The sequence below is a fragment of the Pieris brassicae genome, chromosome 1 (genome assembly GCF_905147105.1).
Source record: "Pieris brassicae chromosome 1, ilPieBrab1.1, whole genome shotgun sequence".
Classification (NCBI taxonomy): domain Eukaryota; kingdom Metazoa; phylum Arthropoda; class Insecta; order Lepidoptera; family Pieridae; genus Pieris; species Pieris brassicae.
This window is the reverse complement of record NC_059665.1, coordinates 13,459,442-13,480,250: the sequence shown is the minus strand read 5'-3', so window position 1 is coordinate 13,480,250 and position 20,809 is coordinate 13,459,442. Positions and strand designations below refer to the sequence as shown.

General features: G+C 34.2%; 1 protein-coding gene across 9 annotated transcripts in view; it reads left to right on the top strand.

Moving 5' to 3' along the window:
* LOC123716503 (AF4/FMR2 family member 1) overlaps positions 1-20,809 on the top strand; it is a 198,734-nt gene that overhangs the window by 114,118 nt on the left and 63,807 nt on the right. For all 9 annotated transcript variants that reach the window (XM_045672321.1, XM_045672330.1, XM_045672295.1 and 6 more), the window contains exons 3-4: positions 3,760-3,994; positions 18,745-18,877. In XM_045672321.1, coding sequence (XP_045528277.1) covers positions 3,760-3,994; positions 18,745-18,877 — 368 coding nt within the window. The remainder of the gene's footprint in view (positions 1-3,759; positions 3,995-18,744; positions 18,878-20,809) is intronic.

The window sequence follows — 20,809 nt, the reverse complement described above, 5'->3', positions numbered from 1 at the left end:
TTGGTATCTATTTTTCGCGCTTTTCATTAATCAAAGTAAATGGTGATCAAAGTTACCCAGGGTATAGAGTTAGGTCTCAGGGTCTCTGGACTGTTTGCGGTGACCAGTCTTGCTACATCTAGCCCCGTGTGGTATCAAAGAAAGACTACACTTCTACATCAGAATTACTCTATTTGCTGTTATAAAAAGGTGTAAATACGCATTTTATTAATAACTGCGGTTGTATTTATAATATACTGCCTTTTAACGGGATATAACGCAGCATAATAGTGCATTATTCATTACTAAATATGTATTGAGTTCTTTAGTTCCTTGCATTATTGTTTCGATCTACTCCCCCGTGTCCGGAGACTAAGATCCTCACATTCGCGATCACTCAGTTTTTTGAAGACTCTTGCGTTCTAGCTGTCTATCTAATCTAGCTGTTCATTTAATTGTTTTTATTTTAATAAACCAAATAAAAACATAAATGTTAAGGGATCTCTTTCAAGATCCCTTTCAGAATACCCTAGTAAGAAAACATACTAAATACTAAGGGTAAGGAACAGGAAGTGCACCAAATCAACAAAAAAATACTAGTAACCCTACAATTACCTAACTAAATATAAAATAAATCTAACAAAACTAAAAGCTAATCTCACGGTTCATGAATTACAATACAAAAGAACGAGAAAATACATGAATTACAATAATAATGAGCAGCATAGTGTATGGTTAAGATGTGTTTATAAAGACGACTTTTAAAAGAGGTTACAGGTACCCAATAGTATGAAATTTCATTTCATATAAATGTGCCTTGAACAACTTGTCTTAGTAAATAACAGTGTCCCTTTATCTAATCTGTAATCTTTTTGAAGAAAGATTAGATAAATGGTTTGTAAAATAAATCAAGTGTTCTGGGGCTGGTATTAAAATCATAGGTAGCGTGTCATCGCATGTATTATCTAATATAATAGTATACCTAAGTAGTATGCTGGTCTAGACTCATCCATATACATGTAGCATTTGAGATATGGAGATAGCTCAGTCAATATCCTTAAGCTTCGGCTCCACGGTTATCGAATGATCAATGTACGGTTCACCCAGATCTTAAGCGACTAAGTACTAGAGTATTGTACTTACATGCCTACTCGAAGTAGATACTAGAGATGGAACTTTATTAAGGTTTAGATTTTATAAAGCAATAAGTAAATTAAATTGGTAATGTTTTGTTTGTCAGATGTTTTTCCTTTTGTTTGCTCTATTAAAATAACCTCACTAAATTTAATTTAATATAACGTGTATGGTAAGCACTGAGTTTTAAGAAGTCTCTTTGACAGTAATTTTAACCAACACAAGAGGAACTATTGAAATATGTATATCTTTACTAGAGAAAATATCTTACACATAACATTACTTAGGATTACGGCTCTAATACTAAATTGATTTTCAATGTTCATTTCTCGTATACAAAACACGAAAACTATTTTTGAATGTTTTGATTTGAACGTAAATGTGTTAAATGGTTGTTCGTGGTTTCGGCACGGCCGCGGTTGTTTGAAATATTTCTGTTATTTATGACCGATATGATACAAGAAGAAAGTTAACTATTTGAATAATACAATAAGTACATTTTTTATATTATATAATATTATGGACATTCTCGTTACGATTTCAATTCATTGCGGTATGAAAGTTGACAGTAGTAATCTTACCTGTTTTTGGTATTCGAGTCGGAAATCTCTCCCCCCCCCCCCCCCTTTCATGAAGTACACGACCCACACCTATTATTCCCACCCACCTGCTATTCAGAGTCTGGGTGACCCACAAAATCACTGTAGTAGTTCCTACAAAGCCGCTATGCATAGGCTCCGGGGATGTTGTTCTATTGGTGCCTCAACTGCATATTTTTACAGTTGTAATCCTACTTAATGTTAAACAGATATATTATTTATATACCTATTAGATAGATAAAGTTATATTTGGAACAATAAACACAATTTGTCAATAGTATTATCTTTGGTTAACATAGCTTTTACACATTGAAAGAAAACAATTTTTTAACCGTCGGAAAAATTTAAATTTAAAATTATGTAAATAATTATAAGTTTATAATAATACAAATAGCTTTAATCCGATTAAAAAATTGTTATCTTACAATTTGTCAAATTCGATCAACAGTTGTTCCTTATTTCTGTTAGCACAGTGCGATACATTATATTCATATTTATTATTTTTACTACTAGATGTATATGCTATGTATTTATTTATGGTATAGGGGGCAAACTAGCCTACGGGACACCCATTTTTAGTGGGTAGCCTTTTGTTAAGCCTGTGTTAATTAAACATTACAAACTATATGTCGATGTCACTCTTTTCTTGATTCTGTCAGGTTAATAATAGTACACTCCTTTATGTAGTCCATCTTTCAAAAAGCCTTCTGAATTTATCCATAAATTCTAATAACACCGTAATACCGTCTCCCTTCATCACACCGTAATGACATTGTTTAGACAGAGTGGATAATCCGAGTGAGAAAAACCTTTTTAAAATCAAGGGTGAGTTATAGATGTATGTATCTAGATGACATCCGGTTTGACTATTTGGTTGAAATCCATTAAAGGAGCAGCGTCCTGGCGCCGACAGAACTTGTTTAATGGAAACTTTACTCAGTCACGAATACTCGAGCTGTGGATCGTGACTGCCGTTAATTGTCGCTCTCCGAAAACTGTAACAAACACTTTACATTTATGGCTAGTAAGCATAGTTGCACTTTAATTACAATGATATTTTTGAGGGTGTCAAATCCACCTCTTTGCGCTTTAGCTCTGGATCCTCTGCTTATCAGAAAGGGCAGGTTGATCCTCTAGCCAAAAATCCAGCTCGCTTAGTACTGGCTTGCTTGAGACCCACGGTTCTTGGCGATTCCTAGACTCAATTTATATAAAAAATATTATATTATTCTTTTTTTTTGTAATTTTCGTGAAAAGATTAAGACACATCTATTAAATGTAAGTGTTGTCGTGAGACGTAACTTAGGATTAATTGAAGGGTTCACTGTTTAGTAGACCACCCACACACGAAGGAAGTGGCATACAAAACATTGCCCAATACAAACAAGCGTATTCGTCCGGCGCGGGCGCAAGATAAGAAACACAAATACTTATACTTAAAATGAAACCGACGTTGGGTAATATCCGCTAATTTACTGTTATAAATGATAAGGTTCTTATATTTTTATTTTAGAACCTAGGATATTTATTCCTTAAATGACGCACAGCTAAACGTGAAGTATGTTTTTGTGTCAATAAACTTGAAATGACCATTTAATCATACTGAAATAGAATGCAATATGAAATCGATGGAATTATCTATTTCAAAATGCAATATCTACCGGTCCATATATCCTCGCATCAAATAGCAATACGAATGAGATTTATAACACGAGTAAATGTCAACGCCGTATCGCTTCAATCGGATTTATATCACATATAAAAACGCTTTCAGTTATAATAGGAATCTTCTGTATAGCCATTAATAGTTTAATATATATAGTATTATAAATAGAGTTTTAAAACGGAATACATTGTCAATCAACATATGTGTTAAAAAGTTTAAAGTGACCGGAAGTCTAATGTTGTCACTCAGATTTACGATTGTTTACTTCTCTCTATTGTATTTTTAATTATATAGTGGTAGTGTTGTATTACAAGAAGTTGTAGTCCTAATAAGTTTCTCGAATTGTCTCACTTAATTAAATAATGAATCTGGTTGTTTCAGGTACGACAAGTGGGATCGGGGCGGGGCGTCGGGCGGCGCGGGGGGCGCGGGTGGCGCGACGTGGTCGGGTCGCGAGCGCGACGCCCGTGACGCCCGTGACTCCCGCGACGCCCGTGACACGCGTGACCGTGAGCGTGACAGGGAGCGCGAGCGGCAGGCGCGCGCCCATCAAATGTCGCACGCCCATACGTCAGAGCCCCCCGACAACTCTTCCCTCTTCCCTGCACCATTCAGAGTAAGTATCTTTGATTTTATTAAAGTATTCCTACCGCTACTCATTAAACAATATTCAAACAATTACATTATACACAAAAGCCAAAAACAGAATACACATTCAAGCATAAACATAAAGCACAGTTTTACCTATTTATACAAAAACTATAACAAAGTACAAAGTCATACTAAATTCTAGATTATAAGTTCTAAGTTCTTCTAATCTAATATTGTGTTGCTTAAGTGCTTCTCAATCCTAAAGATCGCAAGGTGGTTTCTCGTAATAGTAAAATAGTAATTAGAAATCAGGGCAACCTACAAGAATATCAGATACTGAAGCATATTTTTGACTGCTTAAATCTAATTAAATTACGAATAACAAAGTTAAAAGTTAACGTTTTAGCATCGCTTAGTGGAAAATTGAAATATATTTGGCAACAGAAGGAATATTTTCGGTAACGGCTTGTGGCGTTGCCTGCTGCGTTGCTGTTTTCGACATCTGTGCTCTGTTCCGAATTTTCACTAGTATTAAAAATATAATAGATTTTATAATTTGAAAAAGATCATACACACAATGCAATTACGTACGCAATACGAATATTCTATTTTTAAAAGTATTTTTGAGCGTACGATTTATTTTTTGCTAATTTAAAGATTTCCAAGCAAGCTTAGCTCATTAGGAAAAAGTTGTCGTATAATATAATAATATATAATAATAATATTGTAGAAAATACTAAGGAACGGGAAGACTCATGCATGTAGTATATTGTGACATTATGACGTGATTTAAACATAATACGGTTACAGCGTTCAATCAAGACATGCAATTATGGACACGTAACCCAACTATTCTTTCTAGTCGGCGTGCAGGTAACAGATTCTTAGAAGCCTACTGTCAATCCATCGCGTGACTATACGGAGTTAGTTGAGCCACTTATTTTATAGTCCGGCGCACGTGCCTCGAATTTAAATGCTTCAAGTTCAGCCTTTATCAGATATGAATGTAAAAAGAAGATGAAACCTCGGATGGCTTTAATCTTTTAGTTTTTCTAAGGACCTTAAGTTTACGGTATATAATTAGTAATTTAATGCATTTAAAACACATGAAACGTATAGATAATGTAAAAAATTTGCGTTATATTTGATGTCCGATTCAACTAAATAGTGAGATCTACTCAACTGAACTTTTTCAACTAGAATTGGCCTAAACTGACTGCAAGTTATATTATTGACAGACCAACTTATTCTAAAACCTTTAAACAATATAAATTACACACGTTACAACAGATCCCAAAGCTCAACTAAAACTTGCATTCTACTGCCAAAAGTGAAATGCAAATTTTCAAATGACTATTACATTTGTAACAATACTAATTAGAAGCAATCAGTTATCGACTTGATTTATTTGTTTGTCAGCTGACAGCAGTTAATTATAAAATAATAGTGGTTATAATAACAAGTATATAAGGCTAGCTAACACAACATTCATTATAAAACTAAGGTATATTAAAATATTAAGTTTTATATGATAATAAGAACGACAGCAGTGCAGTGTTGGCCTAGTGACTTTAGCGTGCTACTTTCATCCCTGACGGCGTAGGTTCGATTCTCGGCTGTACACCATTGCACTTTCTTTCTATACACGAGCATTCAACATTCGCTGGAACGGTAAAGGGAAACATCGTAAGGAAACCGGCCTTAGACCCAAAAAGTCGACGGCGTGTGTCGAAGACATAAGGCTGATCACCTACTTGCCTATTAGATTGATAAATTATCATGAAACAGATACAAAAATCTGAAGCCGCGTCCTAAAAAGGTTGTAGCTCCACTGATGTTTTGTATTGAATATAATAACAACACGACGAAACTGAATCAAGGACAACAATCTATACCCAACTTAGGTTCATTCACAAGTCTACACACTACACAGCAATTTGGACAATCAATTTTCCGATTTAAATGATGTCTAAAATTTTATTCAGAAGTAAGAAATTTTTGTTGAGTCAAGTTGGTTTGAGGTTGCCCCTTGTTACAGACTGTAATTACGCTTACGTTCGGATCGCAAAGGAAATTGTTGATGACTCGTCTAATATTTACTTTGGCGATAGCGAGAGTGTTTATTGCATTATCTACTTTATATGATAACGATTCTGTAATTGGTGCAGCGGACATAATGGTATCGTTGTTCACACTAGTTTGTCTTTTACTGTTCACTGTCTAGAACAGTGTTTCCCAGCCTTTTTTGTGCCCTACCTTAGCCTTTCTACAGTTCTTATGCCATTGTAACATACATCATTATTAATATTAAAAACAAGAAACTACTAGGAAATTGTTAACGAAACATGTAATGAAATTACAAATAATTTTTATAAATTTTCGAATAGCCCCTTAACAATAAAAATGTCTCCGTGTGGGACTTGGGACTCGCGTTGGGAAACGACTAAACGCTAGGTCTAGTTTATCGTTTCGATTGAAATACATATAGATAGAGGTCTGGTTAGGAGTCATCAAATAACTGTACGTTACTAGTTTGTCTTTTATTAATATAACTTTTACATATTTAAAGAAAACCCTTTTTCAACGGATTGAAGTTATGTATTATTATAAACTTATAATTATTTTACATAGTAAAAAAAATCCACGTTTCGCGTGCTTTACATCCCCTGTTACTGAAGACAAAAGGTGTTGAATGTCAAAAGTATCACAGCTGTAGAGAAAGCTGTGTTATCTGTATTTATTTCCCCGGAGTTGATATCGACTAAAAGATGACGGGTTTTTGCAGAAATTACTCACGGTGTCCTCTATTTTCGCGGATTGTTTGTCTTGGGATTTTAGTTTGGATATTATTGGATCCCAGGTGTTTGATAAAGTTTATAATGATATGATCAATCCGTTGAAAAAGTGTTTTCTTCATACGTTGTTACTTTGATAATTTGGAGCTACAAAGTAATATCCTGACATGATTGACGGACAAAAACGAAGTTTTTTCGACTGTAGTAATTATTATGTGCATTTTAATCCAGCGCAAAGAACGATTTCTCGTACGGTGAGAAAAACGGCAAGTCTTAGACCTAAAAATCAACGCCCATAATAAAATAATAGCAATGAAATACATTTAATTTTAATAATAAACATACACCATTTTTTTGGACGTTAGTCTTATTTACTAAACTGTGGGTAGTGAAATGTGTTTATACGAGTACAAAGTGTCTTCCCCTTAATAGAGACTGTAAGTAGTATTATTGAAGATTTCCTTATGTTAGAAATCCTTTTTAATAAATCAGGTCAGTTTTAAATTTCTTATTAGTCTTAAGTAACTCTATTTCGTAATATTAAATGACAGTTGCAGACAGATTATAAAAAAATATATTAGTTTCATAAATTTTTTATTAACGTTTATTTTTGACATTATCTCGTGTTTTCCGTTTTGTATTGTTGTCTGATAGCGTCTAATGTTTCGTGCGTGATTGAATGAAATTTGTTTGTATTCATTGATTAAAATTTCTGCATTAATTCCGTGGCTTTTACCCGTGCGGTTGATATAACGTGGCTATAAAGTGTGGTCATAATAACGATTTAAAAGCGGTCGACTTATCACAGCTCTGCGTTGTCGGACCATTGATGGTGCACACGTACATATTGATTTGAAGTGTAATTTGTATATATTTGATTGGAGTCAAGTCGTAGGAGATGCCTTCACACCAATGCGTTTCAAGAAATTCATTCAGTGATGCAAATTTTTGTGTCATTATTACAAATTATTTACAAATATAACATACAGTAAAAACCGTTTACGACGACGTCGTTTAGCACAACATACCGGTTATATTGACCAAGATCAAAAGTTGAATTCTATATATTAGGTATTCTATATATTAGGTTTTTACGACCATATATAATATGAGTAGTCCCTTCTGTGTCATTATAACAGATTTTGACTAATAATTTCACAGCAAGGCAGTGGCAGCAGGCCACAGGCCTAGTGGTTGCGACAATAATTCTCATTGAGCTTTTAGATTCGATCCCTATTCTAATCGTTCTTCTGCTCTATCTGCGCATTTAACACTCGCTCGTTCGGTTAACGAAAACAATATGAAAACCCCAGACCCAAAAAGTCGGCGGTGTATGTCAGGTATAGAAAGTTGATCTATACTATAGAAATGTTCACAGAACATATACAAAAACCTGAGGCCCTAGGCCTGATGGTTCTAGAGCGCCACTGGGATTTGTATGAGCGAGTGATTAGTTTTTTGTGTCTTGCGTTAAGTGAAAGCTTAAACATCTTAACAATAATTAATTTGACCGTAATGACCTAATTAATATTAATCAGTTAAAATTCCACTATTTTAACAACCTTTCATCGGTAACAGTCTTTAAATGTTAATGTAAACCCTGAGCATTTAATAAACAACTGTAATTAGAGACAAACGTCATTAATTTAAAACCTGATTTATTGTTCTTGATTGTCTACTAGAACACGATCAGTAATTTTTGTCGATTATTTTTTCAAGTAATGGACCAGTTTGTCACCTTGCCAAGGTGGCTTTACTTGTTTATACAATTATGTTTTTATTATATATGTCTCAGTTTACTTAGTGAGTATGAGCGAGATAGATACAGGAAGGAAGAAAAATTGGATTTACCTTTGTAATTAACAATGAGTTGTGGTTTTGACGTGTGATTTCTCTGGTGATTTTATTTTTAACATAAATAAATTATACTTAATTTCTAAAGATGATATATTCATATTAATAAATTCGACGATAATATAGTCGAACGAACTATTATTTGTATATCACATATTAGGACTTTTTTCTTAACCTCCCTTTTTATATAAAAAAACGGTGGCAAACGGGCAGTGATGTTAAGTGATGTTTGTGAGTGGCCATGGACATATCAGTGTCGAAGGGCTCGCGAGTGCGTTGCCAGCCATTTAAGAACTGGTACGCTCTTTTTTTAAACGACACTAAGTCGAATTGGTTCGGAAATATTTCATTGGGCAGCTGCTTCCTCATACTGGTGGTGCGCGGCAACAGCTGCATTAAGAAACGCATAGTTGTGGAACGATGGACGTCGAGGTAATACGGGTGGGTGGTATTTCGTGATCTGCCTTGATGATGATGAAACTCAGCTGCAGGTATTGCGAATAACTCCTCTGAACATTCTCCATGGTAAATGCGGTAGAAGATTATCTCTACGTAAACGTAAGGCGTTCGGAAAGTGACTGGTCATCGATGGTTCGTCTGAATTATTGTTTCAGGAACTACACCTTAAAACGAATTAATCACTGAGCCATAAAGGTCTATAGCTGTCGTATAATTTGTCGCAGGTCATTTATATTCGTGGAATTGACTCAAACAAAGTCTTATCTCCAGATTGCTTCAATTTTATGATGGGAGGTTTTAAGTCGAATTGAATCACGAAATCGTCTCGCCACTACCTTTTAGCTTCGCCACCGACGCTTTTTATCTCGCAATTACATCTGATTCATTTTCTTTTTCACCTTTTTTTGTTTAAATTAACTACAGTAGGATTTTGTTTATATTATATTTATTATTTATTAGCCTTAATAATAATAATGATAATAATAGCCTTTTAGTCACCTTTTTTGTGGTATTTGAGTGCCCTTGTGTAAGTGTAATATACCAACAAAGTCCTGCCTTATGTATTTTATCTCGGAGTGTGATAAAAAGAAACCCTTACGTGAGTAATAGTTGAAGATTGTACAACCATTGTTACTATTGTAATTAATCCAGTGAAGATGTTAATAGGAATCGGCATTGTTCTCAAAGAAAACTCAAAAGAAAAACCATTTGTTCCAATCGCAATTTCCAAACGTATTAAAAGTCTTCAAGACTTGAAATGCAAAGGCTGTATTGTATTCCAGCGTCTAGACGGCCTCATTACAACCTCCCTTACCCTCCTGTTGACTGGGTACGAAAATATTCGATAATCAAATTTTTATAACACTTTAGCTTTCTTTTATTGTCTTGTGTGTTGTGTGATTGTGGCGATAGATAGGCATGAATAAATAAAATATTAACCGTCATATTAAATACTAATGTTTTGATAATTTTATATTAAACCCGTCTTTACTGAGGAATTATATTATAAGTTCAGAATAATAACTGATTTAGGGTAAGTCTTTCTGTTAGATGATTCCTTAAATCGAGTCAGGCTTCAATTGTTGTCCTTCTATACATGTAACTGAGAAGTTACAAGCTCCGGAAATACAGATCTCACTACAACAGGAGCCTCGGATACGTTTGTAATGTAATCTTGGTTTATGACCATAAATTATTATTATCAATCTTTATATCGATATAACTTAATGGACGACTTTGAATACGTAAATACAAGCCGTATTTATTAGTCCTGTGACCGTATCTGTGGATAATTGAATCTCTTTAAATATACGAAGGTCTAAAATGCATCTCCAAGGCGTGCCGTTAATAGGCCACATCTAACTTAACATCAGGTGGGATTTTGGCCAAACGTCTGTGCAGTTCTATATAAAAAACACGATTCTAAACGATATAATAATTTTAGCAGGTTTTGGTTTGTGGACTTAAACTTTCAATAGGTCCGTTGGGCGTAATTTTCGCCGGAAAGTCATACCAAGTAGATCACTGAACTTAATGCTTCAAACATCTTGACTTTATGTGCCAGAAAAGGGGGTCCATAATGAGCTTAGTATTTCCCCTAGCTCCAAGTCTTTCCAGCTCTCTTTGCCTAATCTGGAAGAGCGCAAGGTTTACCTGGGACAGTCACGCTTCCGCTTTTCTTGCGGGTTCCAATCAAGCGCCTGCTTGGGATCCCTTCGGCTTGTACGGCCTATTCAAAGATTAATCTTTGAAACGTACCTGTCACTAATTATTTAACCAACACTGTATTCTGTAAATTATTTAATAAATTAAGTATTTTACGTATGTAACTAAAATGTTCCATACACTCGTATGACAGTGACTAATTTAATTGCTACGAAACAGTTTGTCTTTAACCTTAAGAACAGTGACCCCTAATATGTAATAAAGATCTCATCTCGATTTACGCTTTGTTCGTCCGAGTTCTCACGCTTGGTGAGATACAATTACATGTCATGCTCGGTTTTAAGTAATTTTAAATGGACTCAAACGCGTGTATAAATATAATTTTGTTATAAATTTATTAACATCGATCGCGGGTAACGCTTCTATAATTTTCAATACTTTTATGAAATTTCGTTTTCGTTTAAATAAAACCTTGAAAGATATCAAACTGCCTCAATTAAAACAATAAATGAACCATGTGTTACACGCCTTCAAATGAGTGTAAGAAGTTTTCACTCCAAAAAGTTTTTTATAATTTATGGATACGTAAATAAAATAAAATTAAAAAAAAATATAATTGATTGATTTAAATCAATTATCGTTCGTATCTCTAGAATTTTTTTTTGCACATCTATGTTTCTTTTTAATACATAAAATGATTTAAACACACTCATTTAAAGTTTATACTATAATGCTTCCTATATCATTTTCTTCCACGCCAAATCCTATGAATTTATGTTTCTGTCTCTTTTTAGTGGGGCAATACAATACACAACGATTAGAAAACCCTAAGGAGGACAAATAAAGAGACTGGGCATTTTCTCAGGTTTAAGTAATCATTGGTTTCATTATAATTTGATAACACTGATGTTTGTGTACCTCCCTTAAATTTTCTCACTAAAATGTAATTCTTTGAGAAAATAAAACATATATGAACTGAAATTTATTTCATTTCTCAAAAGTAATCAATATAAATCCCGCTAAAACACGGGAAGACTACGTAAATTGTGGTAAGGGATGAGGCGATAAGCGGGAATTGCTTGTATAAGCCTAGAATAAACATAAAACTCAACTCTAAGACGCCGTAACGTGTTGTATTTACATGCTTGAAGGCTCTACTATCATTAAACGAACGTCGCAAGGATTTTGGGCTTTATATTACAGTGCTTACATTAATATACAGTAATTATATTATGTATAGACTATATGTATTGACCCTTATAGAGCAGTATTGGCCTAGTGCCTTTAGCATTCAACTGGTCGTAGGTTTGACCCCGGCTGTGCACCAATGGTATATGTGAACCTACGAACGGTGAAGTAGAACCCAGTGAGGACACCGGACAGACGTACAGAAATCCGAGGCCCAGACCTAAAAAGATTATAATTTCGTTATGTATGCACAGTTAAATGCTCTTTAGCTGTTTTAGCTTCATGACAAACTTTTTATTTACAAAATAAACAATAAGGTTACTACTATTGCCTTTTATTTACTTATTACGTGTTATAAAACGACGTCCCCCGGTCGTGTCCCTTTGTCTGAATGAACTCGATAAACTTCGGACAGACTTTTATAATTTTTGAAACCAATACGTTGAATCTCAAAATAACAATGTCTTCTATTATTTTTGAAAAGGTAGAAAATATGCGAAATTCACGCAAGAGAATCTGCGAGGACAGTTGAAACTTTATTATTCGATTCACAATGGCAAGTTAATGTGAACGTCTAAGCTCGTGTGCTAACTTAATTGTGTAGACAATCTTGTATAACTGTACTTTGATACTAATGCATCGAATCACATCCAGAAATTCCATGATAATGCATTGTAATTGAAGGCACAATTCCATTTAGCGTTTCTCATCTATGTGTTTGTCCCATTCCTGTCTCCGGGCCGTTGACACTGCGTTAGCGATTTATTACGGCGCTGCTCATTCTATAAACATGTGCATTGGATCTCCGCACACACGATCATTTAAGCATCGACACGTGACTAGAATTTATATTGCATTGTCCATAATGGTCACGCACAGGATTGTTTGAGGTTTTGTCCGGTTTTTAAGTAGGAAATAAATATTTTATATAGTGATTGGATCAGCTCAGGGCAGGTTGATAGATAGAATTACCCATAACAGAGCATATAGGTCATGGAGGTGGGTTTTCTCCTTTGGGAAACGGGATAAATAGTTAGAAAATACTCAGTTTTGTATCTCACTATTTAAGCCCTGACTTGTTTAAGCTATCGCGGAATATGCTTAAAAGCAGTATTAAAAATATCCATAGCGCTAAATCAATTGCATTATGAGCACACCCCATACACACCCCCACATACACACCTCCACATACACACCTCCACATACATACCTACACGTACATACCCTCACTTTCACACCATCACACAACACAGTTGAATTAGGTGTTACTAAGTTAAATGTTATAAAAATTTATTGAGTTTTTCTTTTTGTGGAAGTTTGAACCTTTTTGTATATATTATGTTTTCCTTCATTGCTATTTATATTTCAACTGTGAGAGCTAGTAAAGCTACAATTGCTTCCGCAAATTCTTAAATCTAGACATCTAGACAGCAGTTCACGTTAATGCTAGCAGTTTAAGATATTTGCGGTGACAATCTTAATGTTCTGAAGTATACATGTAGATAAATATGCCTCAGTGCGTACACTAGATGTGTGCCTAGTACGAACACGAATTATCTACGTAAGTCGCCAATGTTTCGGGTTTTAGCCAACTACAACACCAGTTATGAGTTATGAGTTACATGTGACTTTATTTAACAGTTGTCACAGGGGGGCAATTCAAAAATGTATTATTTTTATGAATATTAATTTCCATATTCATTATATGGTTTATTACTTACTGTGTTTCGTTAAAAATTTCATAGTAACTTTTCCTAAAATTATTGTTTAAGTTAGTCTTATGTCTTAAGTCAGCAATTTTAGATATGTAGGTTATATTGCATAAGAATTTTAGTAAGGCGATGGTAGGCCTGGCACAAAAAAGGATTGAGGTTGGCAAACACTGATTTAGTTCTTTAAAATATTGTCGTTGGTTTAATGTTTAATTCCAATTTCTTTTAACTGACTTTTGTTATCTGTTTCGTATATTTTGTGTATCAATGTAATCTGATTTGGCGCTGTATTTTGTTTTTTTTTAAATAATAAAATAAATGTAAAACACGTAGATTTAAATGTGTAACGCGTTATGTTATAATAATTATCTATGTTTCATACCGTGTATGCGGATGACAGGCTTTGAACGAATTTACTTCACCCATTGACAAATTTATTGCAACGCTCCTCTAACTTTATCCGGAATTTCTCCGAAACCGACGATTGTGCTCAATGGCAATTGTGATTCCTCCGTCATTTGAAAAGAAAGTATGTCTTTGAGATTTTAAAATATCACATTTTCTGTAAAAGGTTTTGTTAGGTTATTCACTTGTTCGGTAAATTATTTATCACGTTTTCGAATATACGATGGAAAAGGGCACATTTATAAGGGAATGTTTTTCCTCCAATCAAAGACAAATACTTTTGGTCGGTAATCTTATCACAATATACCGACTCTGAGTCTCCTGTGTCAATTACTGAAGCTAAACGCATAATAATAGTGTTAGGAAGTATTTAGTCTTACTTTTTATTTTTCATTTTATAATCTTAAAGTTGGATCTAGTATTAATAATTATGGATTTCTTCTACTAATTGAATTTTATACGTGTCACTTCCTGGCTTCCTAGTTCCCGGTACATCTCTCACCTTCCAACTAATCTGTGTTTATATAGCCTCATTTCTCACTAATACGAGTATTTCCCATTTCGAAGAATATTCTATGCGTTGATCCTACCCACATGCTCACGTGCGTCATTAGTTGGGAAATAGTGTCTTATTTAAGTGATAATTTTAATTACAAAAGAAGCGTCGCATTGTTATTAACTTGTAAAATTATGAAGCAGTACAGATATTTAGTCAAATTCAAACTCAAAATAACTTTATTGTTATAGGTAAACAAGTACACTTATGAACGTCACAAAAGAAGTTAAATTAATTCTAAATTTACATTTACAAACAGTTCGCAAGTCAAGGGAGTAGAGCGGGCAAGAAGAACTGGCATCAAACTTTCCGCGACTCGTTTTAGCATTCTTATAGCTGGCATTATGGACCATTATCTAATAAATAAACATCTCTTTGTCCTTGGCGAAACGGACAGTCCCTTGTGCAGAGGAATCAGTCATTCACGTAGTCCTAGAATGCGAGGCTGTGGCCTCCCAACGAGGTGAAATCCTCGGAACAGTTAGATCGCTCCGTGAAGCCAGCGTAGTGGCCAGTTCTGAGCTTCTCGGAAGAGCTGGAGTGGCTTAATGGCAAGACTTAACGCACCGATTTCTTCCGCTAATTTACGTTATTCTTGTGGAACCCGTTGTGATGGTTTTATACTAAATATTATTTAATTTGGGTAAGTATGAAGCCACCCAACCAACCAGCCGAAACTTATACGTTTAGTATTTCAATAGGTAGAACAGTGTTGGCCTAGTGGCTTCTGCGTGCTATTCCCATCCCTGAGGTCATACGTTCTATCTTCGGCTGTGCACCAATGGACTTTCTATCTATGTGCGTATTTAACATTCGCCCGAACGGTGAAGGAAAACATCGTGAGGAAACCGGATTGTCTTAGACCTAAAAAGTCGACGGCGTGTCACAGAAGGCTGCCTATCTGCCTTAATACATTACCAAATGACCATGAAACAGATCCCGAAATCTGAGGCCCAGAACCTAAAATGGTTGTAGCGCCATTGATTTACTCATTATTTTATTTTTTAAAGAGGTGCTATCGTCAATATATTTATGGCATAAAGATCGGATCTTTACAAGCCTTTGCATTCAAAAATTCGACATATTCAGTTCTTTATTTAAATCTGACAAAGGTACATTTTGTACACTTGCATGATTTATAGTATTTCGAGAAATGAGTTACAAACGGACGTTCTCTTTTCAAATTTGGTCATTTTCAAAAAGTTTACACACAATTTCAATACCTAATACAGTATTACTTAGCTTCTAGTGATCGCAGTCTGTCCTTGTTTGTCGGAATGAGGTCAATAAGGATTAGATGGATGTGAGTTATAAAAACAATATCGCCCGATATTGGTTTCTATATTGGATACTTCATGAGGCATATCGGCCAAGTGAAGTGTATTGATATGGGCGTTGCTTACGGTGTGGCATAAATTTTGTTATACATTTTATTTATTGAACAGGAAAACATTCAGGAAACCTTTATATCGAGTTGGACACTTTGTGGTTATTTTTCGAGAAAATCTCAATTCTTTGACGTTTCAATACAAATGTATTTCCGTTAAGGATTATCAGTTGAAAGTTTTTGCCAGTTGTTATATTTCCGTATAAGCATGTTTAAATAGACTTATTTCCGTATCACCTCGACGTCCGTCGTTACACAACTGAGAGTTTTTTTAAGGCCGTTTTTGACGCGCACCAGCTCTATGAGGAACCAGCTGCCCACTGCACTATTTCCTATTAATTACAAAAAAGGCTGGCATCGCACTTACGAGCCCTCTGGAAATCTGAGTGTCTATGGGCGACGGTCTGTAAATCTGGGGTCCTTAAAAGTCGTTCAGCATTTAAATAAGAACTTTAATTGATCCATGACCACTATTAACAATATTGTTATATGTTAATTAGATTTACAATTATTTGTGATGGATTGTATTACAATTTTTTAATTTTATTAGTCACGCTTAGACATTCAAAGGTATTTTAAAGTTTGTCTTTGCCTGTGCGTCCGTATATATTAATTGTATGTTAATAGTACATCATCTCTCACGTAATATGTACAGAAAGCAAACTTACAATAGTAATAATCATAAACAATATGCAATAAAACTATTTATCGAAATGATCACATTAAAACGCTATTATAAACACATTGAAATTCAAATAGACCCAGAATTTAGAATGTTTCTGCTGACCCAATAAATATTAATACGTACGTTCAATGTCAGATTTTATACTATAGTTTTGGTGTTGAAATTAATAGATTCAAGCAGTGGTAATGTGTATTTATTTATTATTTAAATAATGAAATATGTCGACCGGAAGTTAAAAGTATATTTTGTACAAATCAAGGCTCTAAATGTCCAGACAGAAGGGCTCAGACTATTTTAATTGTGTCAGGAACTAACTGGCATTCTATAAATTAAAGCGATCCAGTAAAAATATTAATATAATCGGTTTTAACTACATCTTAAAAGTGATTTAAACCGGGGCTTGTTGTTATTTAACTTAAAGTCAGTTTTTCTGCGTAATAAATGTTTCAGATTGTAAAACACAAAATATATTTTATCTGTAAAGAAATTGATTTGTATTTGTTTGGCTTCGACGCTCAAAGAGCGAAAAATACGTAAAAAATACGCTAGATATTAAATAAGTGATGATCGTGTTTATTTACGGTGTGACTCATTCATTCCTAGTAGTTTATTTGTGTCCATATTAGTCATGATTTGTATTTGTAAATATCCCGAGTGTTACAAATTTTAATACACCCGTAGATATTGGCTTTATTTACGACTGTATTGAATTAGAATTGCTTTTGTACGTGACTTGTCAATCGTGAATACAGTTAGTAATGATTGTTTGACCCTCCGAAATCTATTTATATCAATTTTCAAAAAGCAGTTATATTATATATAGCAAGAAAACCCCGGAAATTTCTACAAAAAACTGTGTTCACTTGGCTTAGGTCCGTGTGCAAGTTGCATGAATCGATTCTGAGTAAACAGTTACCAATAATAATAGTAATTGAGTCATGAAATTTGTTGACATTTGACATCTTCTGACATTTCTGGAATGAAGCGATATGTAAATAAGCGTTGTCAAAGGCATTTCTAGTCCAACACGCGTCATGCGTCATAATATTAAGCTAGTACAATCACAATTAAACGCAAGTTTTAATCTATGGTCGTGTTCTAACTCCTAGTTTGCTTCGTAAATTTCTAAAAGTTTATAGTAATATAGGGTCGCGAGAGCCTCTTATGTCATCTGAGGTCATAATATTTCTGTCTGGCAAACATAGTCGATTTTTGAGTTTAATACTGGTTTGTCTCAAATTTTTCCTTACTCTAGGAGGGTTAGTTTAAACTTTGAATGCGGGGTTCTGGGTATCACGCTTTGCCACTAGGTTATAGGTATATCGCTAATATATCAAGAACTAGAGTTATGAATACATAATTTCTTAATGTAACATCTTGTATGATACCTAGGTAGGCGACGTATAAGATCGGCGCCTGACCTTGTCGCACACATCTGGTTTGACTCATGACATACGGATGAATAAACATTATGTTTAAATTTAAATTGCCCTTATTATTGAGAAGAGCTGTAATGTTTATGCGTAAGTGTTTATATTGGTGTTTGTAAACAACTTAAGTGCCCTAAACTGAAGTCGATATTAGCAATTATGTTTTAAATATTATTTATCTAGTTAAATTTTAACTGGGTGTATTTATTTAAAAACGTGGTATTGTTGTTGAAATATTAATAAATTGCAAAGCACGAGCACCTATTATTGTGTAAAGCAAGTGAGATTTGGAGTGACAAGCTTATAATATAGTAGGACCATTGGTAAAAGTCCGTGGTGGATATATATTTGCGCATCCGTCGCTGACGAAAATTGCAAGTGGGGCTCGACCCACTCTGCAGTATCTGCTGTTTTGTGACGCAGCTGGACGATACCTACTTGCTGGGATATGCCCCTGGTAGAAGGTTTTAGAATATCTGCTATTTGAGTCGTTACTATGTCAATACACAGCTAAACTACCTCGGGTAGTTAAAGCTTCGTACCTTTATAAGTGAAGGCCTACGTCTCCCATATTACTAAAATGCTCACAGACACAAGCATTTTTAACATTTGTCATAGTAAAATATTTGTTTTCCGCAGGTGACGGGAAACCGGGATCGTGTGAGCCAGCAAGTTCAGATCAAGCTGGGCGACTACCACCTCGCACAGACCTTACTCGACGACCCCAGCAAGTCCATTGGAATCTGTGCTGAACCCGCCAGCCCTGCGCCATGTAAGTACTATAATTTAATTTTGTTAAATAAGTTAAAAAATTCTTAACCAAAAACTTATTAATAAAGCACTATAAAACCTATTAAGATAATCAACTATAATCAACTATATCAGATTGCAAATCAATTTCATAATTCGGTAATTTCCCTTTACCAAATGTGAATTTATTTTAACAAGTAAATTAAGTTTGAATACGAAATGTAATAAATCTGTGCAAAATGATTTATATATAATCCAAAAACATATTTATGTTGCTGTTATACTTAATACTTCTTAATTTAAATATTTGGTAAGTAATAGCAAAATAAAAAGTCGCAATCGGTTAGTACTTTTTTACTTTAATTAATTCATGCAATCATTTTTATTGTATAATTGTTGAAACTAGTTTCATTTCATGATGCTTTTATTTATTTATTCAGTGTATTTACTATTTCAATGTAAATGTGTCAGTTTATTTTGTTTCTTTTTTTAATTGTGATGAATAGTAAAGAATTAATTTTCGGATAAATAATCATTTTCTCAAATCCTAGATTAAAAGAACAAATGGTCGATTCGTTAAAGACTGCTTAAAGATTGAGTCGTGAAAGGCTTCTTTTACTCTATTACAGTATCTATCGTGAAAATATTGAAATCTATGATTGTGAATGGTATTTATTCTTATATTTAAGAGTCAAATGTACAGTATTTTTGCGTCAAACTCTAAAGCTGATAGAGTGAACGGCTCGATGAATTTCAATGTTGCATTCAATTTATGTTTGTTCCTTTGTTGAGAGAATATTTTCATTTCTTTCTCAATAGCCGAGAATATAATCTTGTTGACTTGAAAGATTATTTACATAAACATTTTGGAGATTAATATAGCCTATGTTACTAAGAGACAATGTATTTGTGAAACCTGTGCAGTCGGTATTGTGTGTTATTCGATTCGAGTTTATCAGTATAATATTGTTTCATTATCTTCTCGTTAACTACGATTGTGTTTTTATTGCTCCATGATGTGGCCAACAAGGTGGATGATCATGTTGATTTTAAATAATCTAATTAGTATCTCTTAATTGTCTATTAACTTAACTTTATTTTTCAATGGATGCCTAATTCGTGTCTCGGCCATTACCCGGTCCTCAGAAGTTCGAAGTTTTGATACAAGGGTCCTTATTCCATCCTATGGGTATTCTGTTTGATCATCTGTCGAAAAGGGGATCGCCGAAAGGGTTCAAAGATGCCCGTTCGCGCGGAAATCTGATTTAATTCCTCGCCAACTTTGCTGGGGTTTTTCTAAGGAAATTTGTGTATGACCTTCTTTCGATATTTTGGGTTTTCACTTCAGTTAATTTATCTTAGGTTACCTTCGAGCTTTTGTTTTTATTAAATTTGTGAGCAAATAATTATGATAATAATAATAATAAATCATTTACTTCTGTACGGTATTCTACCGTGGGGTGTTGCTGTATAGGTTCAATCCATATTTGTGCTGCAGAAGCGGGCTGTTTGGGGTATTTGTTGTGTTTTCCCAAAGGTACGGAATAAGTTTAAGGAATTAAATATTATGACACTATCTGGTCAATATATTCTTGGAGTCTTGTTCTATGTACAGAAAAATATAAATGATTTTAAAACAAATGGTGACTTTCACCAGTATAATACTCGAAAGAGAATTAATGTTAGCGCACGACCGACCAGGCTCCAGAAGATAAACCACTTTTTATTTACTATGGAAATTGTACTCGTTTTTACAACAAACTCCCTAGCGGAATTAGATAATTGTCACTGAATAAATTCAAAGCTCGCGTTAAACGTAAATTAATCAATAAAGCTTTTTTATTAATTGAACGAATATTTAAATGATCCTAAGCCTTAGGATTGATTTGCTCCAGTTCAAACAATTTGTATGACTCAAAACTTTGCGATTAAAAAGAGTGGCGGAGAGTTTCTT